The 24,043-nt window shown below is 42.5% G+C and overlaps 1 protein-coding gene across 1 annotated transcript; it reads right to left on the bottom strand.

Moving 5' to 3' along the window:
* Window positions 1-15,334: 15,334 nt before the first annotated feature.
* LSMEM1 (leucine rich single-pass membrane protein 1) lies at window positions 15,335-21,828 on the bottom strand (the record flags this gene model as incomplete). The annotated part of the gene is made up of 3 exons (XM_082846043.1): window positions 15,335-15,465; window positions 19,223-19,351; window positions 21,702-21,828. The coding sequence occupies 3 exons, from the start codon at window positions 21,826-21,828 to the stop codon at window positions 15,335-15,337; spliced, it is 387 nt and encodes a 128-aa protein (XP_082702169.1).
* Window positions 21,829-24,043: the final 2,215 nt, after the last annotated feature.

The raw sequence follows: 24,043 nt of genomic DNA, 5'->3' as shown, positions 1-24,043 counted from the left end.
AGGGAACAAGGGTTCATGCCCCGGCCCGGGAAGATCCCACATGCCGCAGAGCGGCTGGGCCCGTGAGCCATGGCCGCTGATCCTGCGCATCCGGAGCCTGTGCTCTGCAACTGGAGAGGCCACAGCAGTGAGAGGCCCGCGTACCGCAAAAAAAAAAAAGAAAGAAAGAAACACAAGGTCTTTGCACTTCTCCACATTTCCTTCCATCTTCCAGAATTTTAGGTTTAGTTCATGCCATCACTGGCCCCAGCCCAAGATGACTCCAGACAAGGTAGAAGAAAAAGACACCTGTCAATAGGGACATAGGAATAATACTTCTGGTATTCCAACATCCTGCCTGGTATGTGTTATGCCTTGTCTGCTTATCTGCTGGAATCTCCAGGTGCTTACACATCACCTGGCATTTGATTCATTCACCTTGGGATTCCTACACCATGAAATAGTGTCCTGTTTCCCCGTTCATCTTTTACTTTCACATTTTACACTCTAAAAGTCATCTACCTCCATTCCTTACACCATGTATGAATGCCCTGTTATCTTAAATGTGTCTTCCCTTTCTTCCTGCCTCCTCTGTTGAGGAAAATGCTGGCTGCCTCCTGTCAACAGATTCCCTCCCTGCCTTTTAAAATGGAGCTTTAGGGCTTCCCTGGTGGCGCAGTGGTTGAGAGTCCGCCTGCCGATGCAGGGGGCGCGGGTTCGTGCCCCGGTCCGGGAGGATCCCACATGCCGCGGAGCAGCTGGGCCCGTGGGCCGTGGCCGCTGAGCCTGCGCGTCCGGGGCCTGTGCTCCGCAATGGGAGAGGCCACAGCAGTGAGGCCCGCGTACCACAAAAAAAAAAAAAAAAAAAAAAATGGAGCTTTAATCTCTTCTGGATTATATTGTCTTAATGAGGAGATGAGATCACAAGTATCCTCTTCCACTCCCATCTTCTGAAGTCCATGTCACAGCACACCTGCAGTCACCAACAGCAATGTCTACCTACATTCAGCGTTTATGTGCTTGCTTCTGGCAAATCTGAGCCCAAACTAATGTTCTCTCTCCCTTCTCACTCTCTGCCATAAAATATGGTCACCAAGTATCCTTGATGTTCTCTCCTTGGCATTCCTATTTCTCAATAGATTTTTAGGATTGATTTAGATCGAGATATTTCTAGGACACTTTCAATGAAAGGATAGGATATAAGGCAATTAAAGGCTCAACCTTTAGGTGTATGTCCAGCTCATAATAAAACTCTTTCTCTGAGAACTACCCCCCCAAAGCCATGCTTGTATAGTATGACCCCACACCTCAATTCAGCCACAGGTGAATGGACCAGAAACAGTCAGTCACTTGGTAAAAGCTGAGCCACAGATTCTCCTAGAAATTTGGAATGGGGTCAAAGAGAGCCAGATGGTTTCTGAAGCTAAGGACATATAAACTCAGAAGCTGTTGAGAAGTTATTCCACAGTAAAGCCAAGACTGGTCTGCAGAGACAGAAGAATGAAGCAGAGACAGAAGAACCACATATTCCCACAGGAAACAGACTGATGAGAAGCTTGTGTTCCATCAGTCTTCCTTGTCTCTAGAACCTCTCAATTCTTTCTGGTAAGGATTTTCTTTAATGTCTTGTAGTGTGGATCTATTGGTGCTGAATACTTTCAGCTTTTGTATGTCTGAACGATGCTACTTCTTTTTTTTGTTTGTTTGTTTTTTTGTGGTACGTGGGTCTCTCACTGTTGTGGCCTCTCACGTTGCGGAGCACAGGCTCCGGACGCGCAGGCTCAGCGGCCATGGCTCACGGGCCCAGCTGCTCCGCGGCATGTGGGATCTTCCCGGACCGAGGCACGAACCCGCGTCCCCTGCATCGGCAGGCGGACTCTCAACCACTGCGCCACCAGGGAAGCCCTACTTCTTTGTTTTTAAAAGTCATTTTTTCTGGGTTCAGAGGTTTTGTGTTTTGTTTTAAATTTTGGTACTTTAAAGATGTTGTTTCACTCTCACTGTCTTTTTTTAAAAATTTTTTATTGGGGTATAGTTGATTTGCAATGTATTAGTTTCAGGTGTACAGCAAAGTGAATCTGTTATACATATATCCACTCTTTTTTACTTTTATTTTTTTAACATCTTTATTGGAGTATAATTGCTTTACAATGGTGTTAGTTTCTGCTTTATAACAAAGTGAATCAGCTATGCATATACATATATCCCCATATCTCCTCCCCCTTGCATCTCCCTCCCACCCTCCTTATCCCACCTCTCTAGGTGGACACAAAGTACCGAGTTGATCTCCCTGTGCTATGCGGCTCCATTCCTTTTTAGATTCTTTTCCCATATAGGTCATTACAGAGTATTGAGTAGAGTCCCCTATGCTATACAGTAGGTCCTTAGTAGTTATCTATTTTATATATAGTAGTGTGGATGTGTCAATCCCAATCTTCCAATTTATCCCTCCCTTCGCTTATATTTTTCCCAATGAGAAATCTACTGCCATCTTTATCTTTGTTCCTCTGCATTTAACTTGTCTTTTTTTCTCTGATTGCTTTCAAGATTTTCTCTTTATTACTGGCTGAGAAAATTTATTATAATATGCTTTCTTCATCTAGCTTGTGCTTGAGTTTTGTCAAGCTTCTTGGATCCGCGGAGTTTTACTTTCCATCAAATGTCTGGCCTTTATTCCTTCATATATTTCTTCTCTCCTCTCCTTTGAAGACTCCAGCTACACAAATATTAGACTGCTGTAGTTGTCCTGCAGCTCACTGATGGTTTATTTCCTTTTGTTAATTCTCTTTTCTCTGCATGTTTCATTTTAAATAGTTTCTATTGCTATGTCTTCAAATTCACTGATAATTTCTTCGGCAGTGTCTAATGTGTTGTTAATACCACATACTGTGTTTTCATCTCACACACATAGTTTTTATCTCTATATGCTTTAATTTAGGTCCTTTTAATACTTTTATTGTCTCTAGCTTTTTAAACATATGCAATACAGTTCAAGGCAGTACATTGGGACAATTGTAGCCTCACCTTGTTTGTTTCCAGTCTCTAGAAATAACAGTTGCTCAATGCCTGATGCCAATTGTCTTGAAATCATAGCTGCATATATTTTCAGGTGGCGGGGGAGGGGGGAATCCAGTCCTAGTTACTCAGTCTTGATCAGAAGCAGAAGTACCAGCTCCCATTTCCTAAGGCTTGTTGTCAATTTTTTCTTGGATTTCTTCATATTAACCAATGTCCTTCAAAGAAATTCCATTTTTTGCCTAAGCAAAATATCTGATACATTGAACAAGTAGAATTCATGTGCTTTTTAAATGAATTTTTAAAATAAAAATATGCAAAACTATCCTTTTTTCTCCTGTACCTTTAAATCTCTTCATGGGAAGGTAACTATTCTTCTCCTGATCTTGGGGGGAAAGATGCAGACCAGACAGTCTGCATGGGAATACTCAACATAAGCATCCTTCCATGTATACCTAACTTCCTAAAAAGGGGCAAAAGAGAGCTGATTGCAGGGGACATTTTATATCCCTGGTATAAGTCATAGTTTGGCAGGGGATGTCAGGAAGTCAAAAGTCAAAATAAAATAGAATATATAAACAAGTAACTACAAAGAAGAATACAAGTAATATCATAGACTACAGATCCATGATGTGTTTTTAATTTCTGATCACTCAGATGAGCTACGGAGAACCACTGGATTCACCCATAAAGTATCCTTGAGAGTCAGAGGCAGAATTCTAAGCTAAATATATCTCTGATCTAACCCTTTCTTAGAAAGGGTGGCCTTTCTTAAATTAGGACAACAATAAAGACCAAAAAATAAGTTGATACAGAGCCAAAGACCATAGAGAAATAGACACAAAAATCATTCAAATTTAACTAAAGGTGAGTGCTAACAAAAACAATTGGAAGTGAAACTTTATGTAGGAAACTGATACTGAATAGATATAGGAAAAGCTGAAAAGAGGAGATGCCAAGTATATTGTGAGAGAGGAGCCAATTATGAGAAAAGAGTGTGGATATAATTTGGGTCATAACAATGGTTAGGAATTGGTGAGCCATCAACTGATAAGCTGGGTCTCCTGAGATAAGGCAGCCTAGCACTGCCTACACATCCACTTTATTTGCTGAAGACCAAGTGAAAATAGGAAGGAATCCAAAGAAAACTAAAAGTGACCAGAGAAGGGTAGATATTTTAAAACAATCTAAATGAATTAAAGATGGAAAATCTGGTTTAAAGACAGCAAAGACAAAGAAGGAAAGATGCACAGATGAAATCTAATAATAAAAACAGTACACAAATTCTTAATAGAAAGGATGAGAGCAGAACAAGGGCATGAGGACAAAAGAATTAAACCTGCAAAACCCATAATACAAGGACTTTGAGGGTTTGGGGCAAGAAAACAAACAAAGAGTGTGAATCATAGGGAACACAGCCTAGCTTTATGAAGGAGAGAGGACTTGCTGGCTGGGTATTTCTTTTTCTAAACTTCATGGGTCAGGAATTGAGCTGAACACAGTAGAAAATGCCAGGAACACACCAACTTTCTTATCTGCCAACACTGTTACAGCCTCTAAACCTGGGCAGTTTCATGGGTGGTCACCTCATACATTTGCACAGGACCCTGGGCTCGGTTTAATGCTCTACTGTTGCCATCTTGAAATTCTTAGTAATCTACAAACAAGGGGCCTGCATTTCCAATTTGCACCAGACCCCATAAATTATATAGTTGATCCTTCAATACACTCAGATTGTAAATAACTTCACCACTATTAGCAAAAGGTCTTTTTTTCCCCACCTCTGAAATAACAGACAAATCTGGAGAGAGACTAAAGCAAGAACAAGGACAATCCATTCACCTCCATTCTCTGCAAGATCCCCTTCCTGTCTTCCCTGTTGACTGAGCTTCCCCCAGTCATCCTGCCCCAGGACAGCAGACACAGGTTTAAAGAGGATGTGCCTTAACAGCAAAAGCTGCCTGGTCAGAGTCCACTAAGCAATGAGTTCCTCCAGAGAGGTCACTACATGTTAACAAAGTCCTTCTTGGGTCAACTGACATCTCTAATCTTTCCATATTAAATCACCTTTCTTCTTGCAGAATGAATGTGATGAGTAAAGAGCTATACTATTAAATAGGAGAGTGGCCCTTCAAGGCCTAGGAGAATTATAGATTTCTTATCCCAAAACATTATGAATAAGCAGAAAATTGTAGGTCAGATACATGTACATAAAAACATTCCTAATAGCTACAATTTCTTTATTCTTTTATTTAAAAAGTCTCCTGTTGCCAGACACCGTCAGGCACTGAGGATTCAAGGGTGAATAAGATAGACACGGTTTCACATTAAGGCAGGAGTTGCTGGTGTCATAGTTCCAATACCTGGAAGGATCAATCTGCAGGAGAATAAAAAAAATTAAAAAGAATAAAACCGACACACGGAAGAAGAGGACCGAGAGGGGAGTGGGATGGTCCTGATGGCTTTTGAGTTCCTAGTCTCAATTGTCCCTGAGACCCAGGTTCTGTGAGCCAATAATGTCCCTTTTTTGCCTTAACTGGTTAAAGAAAAAAAAGACATGGTTTCTACTGCCATGGTGGCTAGAGTCCAGGGTAAAACTATGAGCCAAGACCTGTGCTAAGTACTTTAAGAACATGTCATCTCCCTTCAAACACACCATGGGGTTGATGATTCTCATTCTCACCTGTATAGAGGAGAGAACTAAGGTGGAGAGAGGTTAAGTTTCCTTCCCAAGGCCATGCAACTATCAGGAAGTAGACCTAAGATACTAATCCAGTATGCCCGACTCTTAAGTCTTTCTGGTGCCTGAAAATATTAGGGTAGGTCTCCTTGAGGTGATAAATCCAAAAATGTTTTAGAGACTATGTCTGAGAAGCCTCGATATCTGAAGAAGAGGTTTTGAGACAGAGGGATTAGAAAAGGTCCCCCAGACAGAAGGGACTCTATGAACGAAGGCATTGCAGTGGAAACGACATGCTGTAAGGACACACAAAGCAGGATTTGGGAACTATTAAAGATTTTTCACCAGGGAGAATATGGATTTATATTTTTAGAAAGATTATTCTAATGACTTTGCAGAGTGAAGACTTGAAAGAAATAAACATTGAGTCTGAGAGGCCAGTTAGGAGGATACTGTGATCATTCGGACAAAGGGCAATGATGACCTTAAGTTGGGCACAGGTCGGAGGGATAGGGAGGAAAGGATGGATTTGAGAAATGATTTAGAAAGTCAAATAAAAAATCCTTGATGACTAACCACAAATGGTAAGTAAGAAAAAGAGAGAAGTCAAAGGTGATCCCCCAGGTTTCTGGCTTGGGTAATTGGGCAGTTGGTGATGCCCCCAACTAAGCAAAGAGATACAAGAAGAGGAGAAATTTTCATGAGGAAAGGCAATCTGTTTTGTGTTGGACATGTTGAGTTTATCTAGGTCCAGATACTGAGCAGGCAATTTCTTCTATATCTGAAGCACAGTGGAAAGATCTGGATTGAAGAAATAGATGTAGAAGTCATCTATAAATAAAAATGGCATTTGAAACCATAAAATGAACTAACCCAGAAATAGTGTGTAGAGAGAGAAGAGCAGGAACAGCAACATTGAAGAGGCAGGTAGAGCAAGAGGGGCCCTAGGAGGAAATAGAATAGAAACCCTAGAAGCATCCAAGGAAAACCAGAAGAGTGCTGACCCAGAGGTCAAGGGTCTAAGGAATTTCATGAAGGCAATGATCAACAATGGCAAATGCAACATAAAGATCCATTAACAAGTTTGAAAAATGGTCATTGGATCTGGCAATGAGGTCATCAGTTATAACCTTAGCAAGGACAGTTTCAGTAGACAGGTGGGGGTGAATGTCACATCTCTGAGGAATGGATGGGAAGTTAAACAGTAAGAGACAATGAGTGCAGCCTACCATTTTTGAGAAGTCTAGACAAGGAAAGTAAGAAAAAAAGATAGTGGCCATTGGGGGTAATTGGAGAAGGATTTACAAGGATAGGAGAGACTTAAATGGGTATCTATAGGAAAAGGAGCTAGTGGAAAGGGACAGACTGACTAAATAGAACATGGTCCCTGATAAGGAAAAGAGATTGGGATCAAGGATAGGAGGCAGTTCACCTTGATCTGATTCTTGAGGAAAAGCCATGGCTGGGGTGAAGTTGTAGGTAAGTCTGCAGAGAGAGAAGGTAGCCATCCAGAGGAACCCTTCTGGCGGCATCAATATTCTCTCTGAAGGTAGAATAATCAACCATCCCAGCTTGCCAGGGAATGAAGACTTTCCCAGGATAGATGGCCAGCCTATTGTCAGCTCAGGAAGATGCCTTCCCTACCCTGAACTGTTCCAGATCTTATTCTCTGGATCACAAAATTGGGAACTTAACCATGCCTTATTTCTTGTTTTGCCTCTGTCTGGTGATCTTGTCTCCCCACTTAGGGGTAAGCTCCATGAGGGCAGCATGTCTGCATGGTGAAAAGACATTGGAAATTAATAAATTCCTATTGCTTATGGGAAGATACTTCCCAACAGGGGCCTGACAATAAGTTACCTTCTGTGGACCTTCCTAAAAGTAGGATCAGAGAGGCCCCTTCCAGGGAATTTTTCCAGATTCTAAAGAACTATCAGCCCTTCACTAGAGCCAGCAGAAAACCTCTCCCTCACCTCAAACCCTGCTCTCACCTTCTTTATGTGAACAAGGGAAGTAATAGCCACTCTCATTAATCAAGAGCTTACCAAGCACCAGGTGTTTTGCAGCAACACTGTGAGGCAGGTATTATTCCCATTTTACAGATGAGGTGACCAAGGCTCAGAAAAGGTAAGTAACTTAGCCAGGGTCACACAGCTTGTGAGCAACAGAGCCAGATTCAAAGGCAGGTCCTTCGACTCCAAAGCCCATGGTCTTCACCACCATCAAGGTGGCCTCCTAGCCTGGTGGCCATTTCTCCCACATGTAGCCCCCAGCCGTCCTATGTCTGATGCAACCATTCACTCTCCCTCCAGCATCACACACTATATTTTAACTCCTGCCTTCTTTCTTCCTTTCAAATTGACCTCCTTTCTCTGAAATAACCAACTGCCACCAGGTGTCTCTCCTCTTATTAGTGAGCAGCACTTGGCTCTATTGCAAGTCAGAGGCAATGTAGGCAGCATGGAAACCCGTCCTAGATTAATTACACAAATTCCCATTACTGAGCCATCACTATAGCCCGAGGATGCCCAGATGAGAACATCATGCAAAGGGTACAACACAGGTACACAATGACAAGGCAAAATCTGAGAGGTTCACATGAAGTTCTAGGCTCAAAGGATTGCATTGTGTCCATTGGGGAAAAAATTATGAATGATTCCTTTGTGACTTCTACAAGTAATATGGAAAGAACCTGGGTTTTCTCTCATCTGTACTAAATGAAGGTTAAACATAGGTCAGGGAATGTACCTCAAAGGCTACCTAATGTCTTTTCCATCATTGTGTTTTCTGAGCCTGTAAGAAACTGTTTGAGCCCCTGAATAGATTTATAGTAATTCAGAAGCTGACCCCAACTCATCAATATTAAAGAAATTTGCTAAATTTGGGGGAGGGAGAAGGACGTGGGTAGAATTCTAATTTAGTCTATTTGTGGCAATATTTAAAACCACTTTGGGACATGGAACATTAGACATTTTTAGCATTTGAGAGGCCATAATTAGATTATTAATTGGTTTTTCAATTGTTTGACCTGCCCCATTTGTTCATCAGGCAATAAATGCTCTGTGGCAGCAGTATTCCACATTCAGGAAGGATATTCCTCATGGAATAAGCTGTTACAATCTATTTCTTTGAGGATTCATGCATGAAGAATGAATCATGTTTCATAATTTGAAAGGGGATGTGAGAGTCAGAGGAGGCCAAGAAACAACGAGAAATTAGGATCATGACTTCCTTTCTACAGCCCATTCGTTCTTCACGTACATGACGCGGGACAGAGCTCATCTGCCTTTATCCGGGAAGACTTAAAACGCCACAGCTTGACAGGTGGGATCTGTACTTCACTCCAGGGCTGCTTTCTCTGCCCTTATTTACCCTCACATCCTACTTCTCACATTCCTGGTCTAAAAGCAAATGTCTACAGAAAAATCCCTACGTATTTTATTGGCAAGACCAGCCTTGAAGGCAAAAAAAGAGAGAAAGAAGAAATGAAACAAAATTAAGAGTTTCTTTGATTTCTTTTTGACCAATAACGTGCCTTCCTCTAGGGGCAGTCTGATTTCTCTTAGGTGGTGAGAAATTCAGGGGTAACACAAGTTGTATCCAAATGAACTCTTGCAAAGACAGAAAATGCACCTAAATTGAAGACAGGTTTCTAATCCTTGCAGTCTGAAGAGTTGCACCTGGCCTAGTCCCTGTTTCAACTGTTGATTTTGCTCCTCAGGTGCTGAGGATTGAACTAATTATTTGCCTCACTTCATGGCCCAAAACTGTCATTGGTTTCAGGTGATTATTGAATATTTGGGTATTGATTTTTTTTTATCCCAGCAACTCTGAGTCATTTATAACTGTTATATCAAAGAGGAGGGCGACCATTCCCAGACATGATTCTCAATGTCCAGGGAATGTCAAAATTCTGTCAAAGGACCTATAAAATGTCTTCAGATGAAAATATCCAAGACAGGAGGTTCGCATTCCAAATGACCAGGAGGCAGATCCTGACAACTGGGGCCAGGGCAGGGGGGACTCTCAGGTGCCACCAGGCCACTCACAGGTAGGACACTGAACAGCATTAATTTTCTTAAAAACAAAACAAAACGGAAATCTGAATCATTTGTGTCTTGAGATCAAGATTGATCACAATTTTTCCAACATGTGAAAAGACAAACTGCTGGGCAGGCTACCAGCCTGGCCAGGCCTGCGTGTCTCACATTCCCAGGAAGCCCCTAGGTCATGGCGCCACAAAGCTCCTATGGCAATAATTCTTCTCTGCTCTCCTGGGGCAGGAAGTGGAGCAGACCCCTCTGTCTGGCTTCTCCCTGGGTTCCTCGCCCTTCAGCATTCCCAGGTTCTCACTGACACCTTCTGCTCTCAGAACGGCCCTCAACCAGCTCTTCAGTCAAATTGAACAGCCCCCTAAACTGGATCCTCAACCAAGCACAGATGAGAAGGGGGAGGAAAGAAAACAGACAGGTGAGGGAGGAAGTGGAGGGTTCTTCTGAAGACTTTTATGGTTCCTTTGACAAGAGATTAATAGTGTTCCCTGAGGATTAAAAATAACATCCACAATTGGGCCCCCTCTTTAACATACAATTTATGAGCCACTTATAAACAGCACAGAGCCTGAAAGACTTTCTGTCAACTTCACTGTTCTCACCAGCAGCAACACCCTCCCACTATACAGACGAAACTCCCAAAAGTCAGGGAGGTTAAGAAACAGAGTCAAGGGACTTCCCTGGTGGCGCAGTGGTAGAGAATCCGCCCACCAATGCAGGGGACACGGGTTCGAGCCCTGGTCCGGGAAGATCCCACATGCCGCGGAGCAACTAAGCCTGTGCGACACAACTACTGAGCCTGCGCTCTAGAGCCCGCGAGCCACAACTACCAAGCCCGCGCGCCTAGAGCCCCTGCTCCGCAACAGAGAAGCCACCGCAAGGAGAAGCCCATGAGCCACAACTACTGAGCCCGCACACCATAACTACTGAAGCTCCGCAACAAGAGAAGCCACCACAATGAGAAGCCTGTGCACCTCAAGAAAGAGTAGTCCCGGCTCACGGCAACCAGAGAAAGCCAGCATGCAGCAATGAAGACCCATTGCAGCCAAAAACAAAGAAATTTTTTTAAAAAGAAAGAGGCGAGGGGTGAGGGCCTCACTGTAACTTGTGCGCAGAACCAGAATCCAAACACAAGTTTACTCCGAATACATCATTTGTCCAGCCACTCAACCAAACTGAGCATCAGACTCATCACAGCAGCTTTTTAAGATCATGAATTCTCAATCCCACCCGCCCTGCCTGCTAAGTCGGAATATCTGAGAATAGGATCCAAGAACCTGGGTCTTTCTAAGCCTCCCAGCTGACCCTTGGACAGCACATTGGGGAGCTGCTTTCTCCTGTTCACTATTACAGGTCATTACTGGCTTCTTACGTGTCTTATTTGCACGACCAACTAGCCTCCTCTTGAATCCTCTGTACCATCAGCCCACACAGGCAGGCACCACATATACGCTCAACACCTGCTTGTTACAGGGAATTAAGTTTGTTCTAAATTGCTTGTCATTGTTTTTTTTTAATCCTTTTCATCATCGTGAAAAGCAGAATTATATTTCAGTAAGGTTTTGCCTATAAAAAAATTTACTGAGAAGTTTTTATCTTTACCAAATGAGAATAAGTACACACATGGGTTCCAATAAGAATATGTTTAATTTCCTCTTTTTTAAAAAAAATACACTTCCTGATTCTGTGGAAAGATAGCTCATAGTCCTAATGCTTTTTCACAGCTTCTTCTGAGCAAACTCATTCACACAGGGGATAGATTACCAGTCTTTTCTTATGATGTTTCTTTTGGCCATCCTCTACTGAATTTAAATGGGGTCATTATTTTAAGCGGGAATAAAATTATTTTATACACCATGACTCAGAGAGACCTTGTTTCCATTAAAATTCTCTTTCTAAGCAATAAAAATGGATTATAACACAATGGTTTGTGCAATATTTCCCAAGACACCTCAGTCCAAATGTCACGCACACCAAAATTTTTCTCTTTTCCACCACAGACTGCTGTTAGAAAAAAAAAAGAAAGCAATTGTGTTTTTCTTTTTTTTCCGGCCCCCCGGCATGTGGGATCCTAGTTCCCTGACCAGGGATCAAACCCGCCCCCACTGCATTGGAAGTGCAGAGTCTTAACCACCGGCCAGCCAGGGAAGCCCCTCAACTGTGTTATTTTTAACCCTCCTGGTTTTCTTGTTCTTACCTAAGAGCCTTGCTTTGGAGATTGGTGTCCACTGGCAGAGTCCTGGCCAGATGACCCTGGTCTTTGCAGGAGAGAGAAGTACCCCGTATTCCCTAATCTGTGGCCGGCAGCCACACTGGGAAGCTGAAGCCTCCTCCTTCCGGGTTGTTCCACACCCCAATGGCCTCCAGGTGTCACAGCAGAGTGTGGTGGGCGGGCCTGGGGCCGGCTCACCTGCAGGTGGTTGCCAATCAAAACAATTTGAGGAGCTGTAGGAAGGCTCTCCCAGGGTCATCGTGGTGGACTGAAAAGTGCATGGCATTGTTCCTGGGGTCAGAAGACGCGGATAATCCTTCTATCACGGCAACACCAGGAAGGGCATGCAGACAGAGCCCATTGCCAGAAAAAAATCACCTCTCTCTGAGCCTCTTGTGAACATGTACAAAGTCCAAAGAAAGAAGCAAAACTTTCTTTTCTTTCCCTGTCAGGACATGTCTCAGTTCAGCAGTCCCTTCTTTCTTTTTCTACTCCTTTGCCTCACATTACTGTCCCGGCTCCCTCCTGCCACTGCGCGTTGTGCTTTGGTCCAGGACAGACCTCAGAGAAGCAAATGTGGATTGATATGTTCTTCAGACTAGATCGTTTGGAAAACCACAAACCCTCCTGCTTACATTGATCAGCTCTTGTAAATTAGCTTAACACGTTGTTTTGCCAAAAGCTCTTACCCCACCATCCCTGGTCGGATCAGATCAGGATGCTATGGTCTTAAGTGCAGCAGAAAAACATTTGGCCCTAAGTCCCCATCAGTAGATGTTAAATTTAGTGGGTTATTTCCCTTATACAACACCTACTACTTTTAACATTAATAATTACAATAACTAACCTTTATTGAGTACTTTGTTTCTGACACAGTGTAAGTCATTTATCAACTCTTTTAAGCCTTACAACAATACTAAAAAACATTTTATAATGATCTAATTTTACTGATAAAGGAGGAAAGAGGTTAATTTCCCCAAAGCCACAGTAAATGGTGGCACCAGGATTCGAACCAGACAGTTGGGTTCCCCAGCCCATGTCTCAATCACCATATTTGACTGCAGTGAGACTACATGTAACCAAAGGGTATGAAGGTTCAGCTATGCAAGATGAACAAATTCTCAAGACCTAATGTCCAGAATGGTGACGATAGTTTAACTATACTGTATTGTACACTTGAAATTTACTGAGTATAGATCTTAGATCTTTCCATACACACAACACACACACATTCATACAAATAGTAACTATGTAGAGGTGATGAATATGTTAATTAGCTTAATTATGGTGATCATTTAACAATGTATGCATAGATCAAAACATTGTTATACACCTTAAATATATACAGTTTTTATGTCAATTATATCTCAAAGCTGTTTTTTAAGAAAAAGGAAAGAAAAAAATGGATGATTTTATTAAACAAAAATTCTCCAAATGTTAACATTTACCATAGTGGCTTTATACACACATAAATTTTTTTTGAATTTTATTTTATTTTTTATACAGTAGGTTCTTATTAGTTATCTATTCACACACACACTTTTATTTTTCTGAACCATTTTGGAATTGAAGACATGATGTCCCTTTATCCTTAAATGCTTCCATGTGTGTTTCCTAAAACCAAGAACTGTCTCATGATAACCATGATACTATTAGTAAAATCAGGCAATTAACATTGATATAATACTATTATCTAGTCTACAGACCCTATTCAGATTATTCCAGTTGTTCCAATAATAGCTTTAATAACAAATTTAAATCCCTGTGTTAAAAAAAAAAGACTACATGTAGCCAGCCAATATTTTAAAACAGGATCAATAGAAGTTGCGAATCTGTGAACCCAAATACCAGGAGCTGTAATGCCTGGAGTTCCCCAGGCTGTGTATGTGACCATGGCTCCATCGATGCCATACAGGCAGGACAGTGCAGATCCAACAAGATGGATGCAAAAAGATGGATGAACTGATTTATCAGACACTACACTACTTCATGTTATAAAAATCATAAATTCCTTGGAATAAAGATCATTTATTACTGAGCACAAAATATCCACTGTGTAGGGGAGAGAAAAAAAAAGGCATAACAAGACCAAACGGGTTCAAAGAAAGAAATGGGTATTTTTAAAAAGAGTTGTTGCGTCAGCTCATCTGTAGTTTGTAAAACAAAGTTATAGCAAATCCTGATAAATTATTTTGCCACACCCCATCAACAGGTCAATAAGAATTTTCCAACAAATACAAATCAGATTTTTTAAATATTCTGCATGATATCAATTTTTAAAAATTAAGTATGCAGTACAAATGTTTTTGAGTGCAAAAATGGATAGGTGAAATGTCTTGTGTGTATTTCATTAACTATTTAGTGTTATAAAATGTGTGTTTATGTATGTGTCTAACTTTAGAATAAACCCAGATGTTTCTGATGCACCCAAAACGATAGAATTGCAATAGACTTCACACAACAGACTTACACAATATATTTATATTAAATACAAGATTTTCTAAGACTCATGCTTTTAAAGCTGATTCATATCACAATATATCCAATTTCATAAATTCTGTGCCTTACCTTTTGTGCTAAAACAAGGCAGGTTCCAAATATTCCAAATATATGGTTTCCCACTGTAGTTTAATAAAGGCTACAAACCTATCAGATTTCCTCACAATTAATCAGCAGCGTACTGAAGGATTTTTTTCTCATTAGAAACAAAGTCAAAAAGCTTATATATCTACACATAACTATACATCTCCTTTGTTCCTCACTTGAATGTAAGCTTCTCTGGAGTATGGTGGCTTGTACAAAGCAGCAGCTCAATAAACATTGGTTGAATAAATAGGGCTTTCTCTTTTGACCCCACCCTACCATAGGCACATAACTACTATTAGCAAGTACCAGTAGGCAACTAGCTTGGAGGCCGCCCACACCCCTGTCCCTGGAGAAATGAGTCAAAGTGTAATCACCTGAGCAGAATCTATTTTATTGCAAAGAGTCATCACCTGATTCCCTTCAACACTAATAATTCAGTGAATTCCTTAGGCTTTCGAGGGAGTTCATAAAGTTACACGAGGTGCCATGAAATTTACTGGCCACAGTGAACTTATTCTGGTGCCAAAGAAGCTGTACATACAGAGCCAAATTCCCATTCTTGTTTTCTGTTGGTTCTCTTCCACGCTAGCCACCTTCAACCCCATGAAAGCTGAAGGACCCTACCACAAAATCAGCCCCCTTCTGGCGGCTGTCCCCAGCCCCCCTTGCCTTGGAGCTGCTCCCATCCCTGTAGTGGAAAGTTGGCCTTTTGTTGCCTACAGATATGCCCTTGGTCGGTTCTTAACCCTGTACCCTCCCAGGACAGCGAGAAGCTCAGGTGTTAGCAGTTGCTCTTGGAAGATCATTCCTTTAGTTCTGTTCAGAGTCCAGTTGGTTGAGTCGCTTTACAATGATGCTGTTGATTTTCTTAAGATCATCTATGTCCCTTCCCTCAGCTGCTAGTCTTCTTGACACATCTTCCATCTTGTTGCCAGTTTGAACTTTAAAATGAAAAACAGACAGTGTTACACTGGTTTCCAGTGTGTTCCATCAGGACTCATCAGAGCCCCATTGGGGTGCTCGGCTGGAGAGCTGAGGGGCCCTCTTGGCAAATCCCCTGCTCCAGTATCCCACGCAGCCCAGAAGCCCAGAAGAGAAATTGATGAAGACTGAAGTTACCTATCAAGTGAATTATTTTTACGACTTCTTGGTGAAAGACTTGACTACCTTTTGCAGACTCCACACAGATTTTCGCTAAGAAAGACTTTGCTGTGAGCAAACAAAGGAAACCACCAGCGTCTGATTATCCCCACAGAAGTGACTGTTACGTTGTCTCATTTTGAGACCCGTTCTCAGAAAAGGTTTTTCACTCCACATGTGGGAGGTGGGATATTTTGGGTTCCAGACTACTTTGATATACACAGCTCTCCTGGCTCTAAATGACCAGCCCATAATGAATGTATAATAATTCCCCTCAGACCACCCTGAGAGCAGAGAGTCCATATTTCCAAAATAAATAGAACCCCTGGTTACTGAGTAGGTCAGGGAATGGAATACTCTGAGGTCTGCTTATGAGTTAAAATGTCCAAGAAAAGCAGCACAAAATCAGTATCTAACATGTGAGCACCTTATCATTTCCATTGCAGGCAAGTTTTTTCCGAGATATCTTTCAGGAACTAATGATGGTGGTAACTTGCTACTGGGTTTAGCCAAAAACTAACGTGGGAAAGTGTTAGAGCCTCACCTTCCAGGCTTGGGACAAACTGTTGCCCAGAAGCTGCCTTTCCCCCATATCTGAAAAATTATGTTGGATGAATCATGGTCCAAGACATGACAGAAAGGTTTTAATTGAGCTTTGATGCAGAGCCAGGCAGAGATACCACTTACTTCTGGAGAAAAGTGTGAAACAGATAAATCCATAGCATGGGACATACTTCCCCTCTTTGGAACCTTCTACGTTAGTCAAACACAGAAGGAAGTAGCAGCCATATTGGACTAAGGCTGTTCCACAATACAGTGGTTCCAAGTTAAATTCCAAAAGAGAAAAAGGTTTCTATATGCAAAAACATTAGAGAAAAATCATGCCTGCCCTGCCTTTTGGAAATTCACAAGAAGTAAAATAAAATACCTTAAGTATTACTAACCCAGCAATTCTCAAACTCATTTGACCAGAGAACCCTTTTTTAAATTAAGGCAATACTTAATCACATCCCACATATCTACATTGCTTGGCCACTGGAAACTGCTACAGAGGCAGGTAGGCACCCATGGTAACCTATCCTTGCTGTCCGTTATTCCTCTTTAGGACAGAGATTGTGACAAAAACACAAGGTCCAACAGTTTATTCAAGGTAATCAGTATAAAATAGCCTTATTTCTCTTGCATAAAAATGTCAGGGTTATAAAGAATATAAGTTCTTACACTTCAGTTAAAATGACACAAATTTGCACTGAACCCCACTGACAGCAAAAAGGTTTCCTTGTTAAAGATGAGCACAGGCCAAGTTCATTTATAGCTGCCTGTGCCAACTCTGGTCTTAGGTTGGGTTAAGGTTTATCTGAAAACCACAGGAAGCCTTTATTATTACTTCAACACAGGCAGTGGAGGGCCAGTGAGGTCTGCAGGCAGAGAGCTCAGGGTATGAATCCCAGTTCTGCTTCTGACTAGCTGGAAAAATGTGGAGAGTTAAACTCTCTGGGCCTTAGTCTTTCATCAGTAAAATAGAAATATTAGACACGACCTTGAAGGGTAGAGTAAGGACTTAAGATAATGAATTTAATGTGTCTGGCAAAGAGTAATTGTCCAATAAAAAGACACTCTTCTTTATTCACATTTTCTTTTTTTTTTCTAAGATTTTTTTGATGTGGACCATTTTTTTTTTAAAGTCTTTATTGAATTTGTTACAATATTGCTTCTGTTTATGTTTTGGTTTTTTGGTGGCAAGACATGTGGGATCTTAGCTCCCCGGGATCAAACCCACACGCCCTGCATTGGAAGGCAAAGTCTTAACCACTGGACCGCCAGGGAAGAAGTCCCTTCTTTCTGTTTCTTGATATGACTTTGCCCTCAATATAAAACACTAGAAGCAAACATAAAATAAATCTTATTCATACAACGGGGTGTAATATGGTGATAAAGTGAATAGTCTTTGATGTCAGGCAGGGGTGTCTCTGAGCCCTGATTAGGCACCATTGTCTGTTGGCCTTGGGCATATTAATTAATCTCTCTAAGCTTCAGTTTCAGCATTGATAAAACCAAAATAACAATAGGTCCTACACCATAGAGTTGTTATGAGGTGGTGAGCAAACAGACATAAATGCTTAGCACAGTGCCTGGGACAGAGTGGGCACCCAATACGTAACATTTTTAATTATCATTGCCCTAAATCTTACTACCTATTTTCCCACAAAAAAAGAGCAGTCCCTTTGGGGTGCTTCCAAGTCGGTAGGCATACCTAAAATTTCTCAATAGTTTAACTTAGTCATTTCCCGGGCAGGTGAGGCAGGATGATATTCGGAGCATCAAATTATGTGGTATAACATTTCAGAAGAGTAATCCGTGTGCTCTTTCCTGCAGGTTCAGGGCCAACGCTCCTCCAAAGAATAATCACATGCAAGGGCACCACTATTGTAAGGAGAGTTCACACTGTAGCTTCTAAGTGCAAAAGGGCATCAGCAGGGTGACAAAGAAGCAATTAAACATCACCGCTTCGCGCCAGCTCTGAAACCTATACCAGGAAAAGACCTTTAAGCTGGAAGGGAGACGAAGTTTTGGGGAGGAAAAGGGGTTAGAAGCTGTAAGTAAGAGTCATGCCCTCTGCCCACTTCCCATCACCACCACTGCTACCTCCACTGATCCTGAATGAATCTGAAATAGAGGCATTTCAGAGCCATGGGATCCACCGCTCATTTAGGAGTTCCGAAGGCTACAAGGCCTGCAGGGCAGAAGAAATGACAGTGTGGTGGATCCAGGCAAAAGCGTATAAAGCGTAACTCCTTCTCTCAGGCTCCGTCCACTCTTAAGAGGGGTGGGAGGGAACTGAAGTAACCCCAGATGGTGGTCTGCAGGGGACAGCTCAGGGAGGGTGCTGGTGGGCTTTCCTGAAAGGGCAACGTGCCTCAGGATGGACAGCACCCCTCCCCGACCTGAGGCAGAGAGGAGAGTGGCACCGAGACCTCGGGGATCTCTTGGCTAAGGGGCTGTGTGGGAAAGCCTGGGTCACCACTCAAGGGCGGACACGCAGGGCCCAGGCCAAGGGCAGGCAGGACGCCAGCCTGGGCGGTGTCAGACAGGAGCAGTCTCCTCCCATCCCAGCACTGCCTCTGGGCCCTGGCACAAGCCCAGTTAGTGCTTCTAATGGATTTCAGGGAAGCCAGGGAAACCTGGAAAAGGGGGTGAACCTGACTGTGACTGAAAATTATAGACCTGAGTTCATGGAGAACCCATGTGTTGGATGAAGAAAACCCCGAGTTAGCTAGAATAAGCTGCCTACCATTGGCAGCTAGGGCCTCCAGATGAGAAATTAAAGCATTATAGAAATATTTAATGTCCATGTTTGCGAACTCCTGGCACTGAGGGCTTATGTGTGCCCCAGCGACCCGGCCCAGAGCAGCAGGTACCCTAGGCATTCACGCCCCCTCAGCCTTCAGCGGCAGCACTGACTGCCAGGAAGCACTGCCTCGTTCCCGGAGCAAAGCTAAACAACCAGCTACAAAGTAAGTGCACAGCAGTGATGAAAAGTGTGTCGATGGTACTCACCTATCAGAAATATCACAAAGGAAACCAGTGCCAGGCTGACAATCAGCACGATGATCAGCCCCACCAAAAACAGACTGTGGTTTCCATTTCCTGAGTTAGTGTCGACGTCCGGGATTTTCTCCTCTAGAGCTAATGTGAAACAAACAACAAAGACAAAAACTCCTCAGCATTAAAAGAGAGAGAGAGAGAGAGAGAGATGCAAGGGATATGCCCATTTTCCCTCTGACCACTCTGGAAAGAGACTTATGTTTGAGGAATGTCTTTGGATCGGGTGCTCTTTGAGAGTTTTTCACCTTCTTCTGTATCAGTATCCAAAGAACAAGTCAGGTCAAGCTATCTCCTCAGCCCCTATTTGGAAAATTCTCTGAAGATCGTGTTAACACTGATGTAGCCAGACTTGGATTTTTCTTTTGCTTGGGGGAGGGTGGTGGTGGGTGGCGGGCAGGGAATAAAGAAGTTAAGGGTTCAGAGTGCTGGAGGCTCTATTGCCCTCTTCCCAAAGTGAGCCAAGGATAAAACACAGCTGGCTGTGGGTCACTTACTCTGGGTGAAAGGCTGAACACTCTGAGATATCTCCCAGAAAACTTTATTTCCTATAAAAATAACCAGTTATGGGCTTCCCTGGTGGCGCAGCGGTTGAGGGTCCGCCTGCCGATGCAGGGGATGCGGGTTCGTGCCCCGGTCCGGGAAGATCCCACATGCCGCAGAGCAGCTGGGCCCGTGAGCCGTGGCCGCTGAGCCTGCGCGTCCGGAGCCTGTGCTCCACAACGGGAGAGGCCACAACAGTGAGAGGCCCGCATACCACAAAAAAAAAATAAATAAATTTTAAAAAAATTAAAAAAATAACCAGTTATGCTTATATCCATTTAAACAACAACATCAAAATGACCCTGATGTGATTTGGTTTCTCAAAGCTGTTTCCAGGATGGACACGCTCTGGAAGCAAGGTTCTCTTAAATGTTTTACCGCTGAACTGAAATGCAACCATGCTTATAAAACAGCTTGGTTCGCCCAAACCATGAATTGTCTTCATTTGGTCACTGTTTTGTAAGGCCTATTTGCCTAATAACACCCAAATTAAATTGAAAAAGAAATACAGAAACTTGCGGTAATGGAGATCCTTGAATTGCCTTCTGTAATCCCCCCTACTTTGTATCAGTCCCACACCCTCTGCTACTTGATTATGGAGAGGTGGGGGCTTAGGTCCTGTGCTTTATAGGGACATCCTATGTCACACCCTCCAGAGCTTTTCCTTCCTAATCATAGCCACGGCATAAGCTGGCACCCAAACACCTGCATTTATTGAGACTGACTGCAGTAAAAACAGGTGAAAACCTGAACAAATTAAAATGAAGAGAAAAATAAGAATTCAAAAAGGATTTAGGGGGCTTCCCTGGTGGCGCAGTGGTTAAGAATCCGCCTGCCAATGCAGGGGACACGGGTTCGAGCCCTGGTCCGGGAAGATCCCACATGCCATGGAGCAACTAAGCCCATGCACCACAACTACTGAGCCTGCGCTCTAGAGCCCGTGAGCCACAACTACTGAGCCTGCATGCCACAACTACTGAAGCCCGCGCACCTAGAGCCCATGATCCCCAACAAGAGAAGCCACTGCAAGGAGAAGCCCATGCACTGCAATGAAGAGTCCCCACTCGCCGCAACTAGAGAAAGCCCACGTGCAGCAACGAAGACCCAATGCAGACAAAAAATAATAATAAATAAAAATAAATAAAATTAAAATAAAAAGGATTTAGAAGGGGAATAATGGACATAAAATTGGGACAGTAAGAGTTTCAAGTGCATGTGAAACAAACAGCAAGTGGGTATTTATCACCTGTGTTGGAATGTCAGCGTTTAAGCTAGAAAAGATGGGGCTCAGAATAACCTGACAGAACTCATTTATAATATTTAGGGGACAAGATACACATGTAGTATTTAGTATTCAGCAGCTTTTTATTTTGTGTTCCCCCTCCTCTTTCTAATGCTTTAATTGAGCCAATCTGTAATCTAAAAAAATGAAGCTGACTTTTTTGCCCAACAAAATCTTAATGATTTTTTTTAAAACTAGATAAACGTGTGGAACAATCCGCTACGAAGTAAGACCTCTCTAGGAAAGTGGGCACCCTCGGTGACCTGGCTGTGGTCACTAGAAGGCACAAAAGTGGCCAAGAGGGATGAGTAAGCCTCATCTCAGCAGCCTCCACCGCTTTCCAGGGAGAGAAACTCCACAGGGAACTTCTTAGAAGTTTTAAAGACAAGAGTTCAAATCTTGCTTAACAGCCAAGAAAGCCCACAAGCCTGGCAAGTATTCAGAGAACAAAAGCAAAAATTGCCTAATACTAAACAGCATCTCTAACGCGGAGGCTTCCTAATGCCCACCCTGCCCCCAGCCCACGACCACAGGTCCAGCTCAGCATTCGCTATTTTTAGGTGGCCAAGAAGCCCGGACGGGCGGCCAAGCCTGGGAAGGCACACATACGGAACAGATGCTGCGATCCGGCAGGACAGAGGTTTAGTTTGTTTAAGTCATTTATGGAATCCACAACATAAAGCTTTCTATCTTCAGGAATGCCGCCAGAGCCGGTGTCCTGGGAAGAAGGATTCATTGTCCCTGGAAGAAAACACTGCTGTTAAACACGAGAGGCGGGGCTGGGGAGCCGGCCTTCAGATGGATCACAGCCCACAGGAAGTTGGGCTGACATGTGAAGACCCACCCACACATACTACTGCCAAATGAAGGGCTAGAAAAGTTTAGCTGTTCCTTTTGGGGACAATATTGAAACTCTTCTTTTTGCTTTGCTTGCCTGGAAGCTCAGAGTCAAGTGTGTGTCCCAATTTTAACGCTTTAATACCCTGCTTATCTGCACTTGCTCTTTCTTCCTGCTCAGATTTCTCAATTCTGTCTATATTTACCCTGGGCCTCTTTTAATTTTTTGTGTTTTTTTTTTTTTTTTTTTTTTTTTTGCAGTATGTGGGTCTCTCACTGTTGTGGCCTCTCCCGTTGCGGAGCACAGGCTCCAGACGCGCAGGCCCAGCGGCCATGGCTCACGGGCCCAGCCTCTCCACGGCATGTGGGATCTTCCCGGACCCGGGCACGAACCCGCATCCCCTGCATCGGCAGGTGGGCTCTCAACCACTGCACCACCAGGGAAGCCCTGTAATTGATTTTTGAATGTTTCTCTTTATTACGCTGTTCGTATTCTGGCGAGACTTCTCAAATCCCTTGTGCAAGAAGACATGTATAAACACATAAAAAGATAAAATTAAGCTAGGCAGCCTGTGGCCATAAAAATTCTGAGAAGAAGAAAATGTTACTGTGAACCATTCTAATCGATGAGGCTTTAATACAAAACTATACTTTTTATATTCTCCCTCAATATGGTATAGGAGTCCCCACCTTAAAGGTATCCTTTCGTCATTACAGACTGGCTCTGAGACCTCAAGACAAAAATCTTAGCAAACTGAGTACGGAGATGAATACTGCAGCTGTTGGAGGCTAAACTTCAGGACCTCTCAGGTCTCTTCCTTCTGTGTTTCCTTAGAGTGCGGTCACTTACGTAATAAGTAATTCGAAAATTGTGGTTTACATTGAAGATAATATCCTCTAATGATAGCACAAGTTCAAGCTACACTGAAAAATCTGAATGGATTAAAAAGTTCTATTTTAAGATGTCTCTCTAGCACAGAGAACCTGTGACCTTTTAATTATGTGAAAAGAAGGTTCTAGGAAGACAAATTCTGATTGCTATCAAAGCTTTCTTCTTCACAGTTATCCCTTTTCATAAAATGAGTCTAATAATGGATGTGGGATTTTTTGATCGGGAAAGGACTTTAGACATGCTCTCATCTAGCCCCCATCCTTTCCACAAATGAGAAAATTGACGCTCAGAAGGTAAATGCCCAAGATCATACATTAGCTAGTTGCTGGGCTGGAAGCAGGCCTCACGCTTCAGAGTTCACTGCCCCTTCCCTTGTGTTACCTTTCTTCTCCAAACCCTTCCCGAATCCTTTGTCAAGACTCAGCTCAAACCTCACCTCCATTAAGAATCAACCCGTCTTTTCCTTGTGCCCTTGCTGGATACTGTACATTCTTCTATCAGAACATCTGTTCTATTTTATCGCATTTATTTGCCTACATCTTTGATTTCCCCAATTGACTGAACACTCCATAGGGTAATCTCCAATCCTATTCTTCAAATGCCCAGTGCCAAGTTTAGAAGCCAGTGATTCATGTTAAGTTGGAACACCTAAAATATTTTATTTAGGATTTAAATCTCACTATTTCCAAAAGAATTTGAGGCAGTTAATAATAAGTACACTAACATAAAACTGAGGTTAAGAATCCTCGTGTCATATCTATCTGGACTTTAGTAAAAGCAATGCAGAAAACTTCACGTCTGCCTATATGTGGCAACACACTATTGACTTCCTCTTAACATTTTAAAATTTTCCTTTAATGCCCAGCTACAGAATGAAGGCAAATATGATTAGAGTCAGGAAAAACCAAATTCAGGAAAAAAAAGATGAACACCTATAGAAGATCTGAAAAAAAAAAAGTATCAGCCATTTACTAAACAGATTAAACTGCACACTAAAATATTAAGACCGAACAATTTCCCAGTAATAACTAAAAACCTACTAGTACTTGTAAAAAAAAAAAAAAGTTCCCCCAGAACCCTAGCTAAGAAAAACAGTGAGCTCGAAAAGCCATGAACTAGTTAAATTTTTTTTCAAAGTAAAAATCTAGAAGGGTGTTTCAGTTATGCTGAAATTTTAATTAACAAGAACACCTAACTCCCTGAATATTTTAGGTAAGATACT

The sequence above is a fragment of the Leucopleurus acutus genome (genome assembly GCF_964270905.1).
Source record: "Leucopleurus acutus genome assembly, chromosome: 9".
Lineage (NCBI taxonomy): Eukaryota > Metazoa > Chordata > Mammalia > Artiodactyla > Delphinidae > Leucopleurus > Leucopleurus acutus.
Note: the sequence above shows the minus strand (reverse complement) of the source record. Positions and strands in the feature narration are given on the sequence as shown.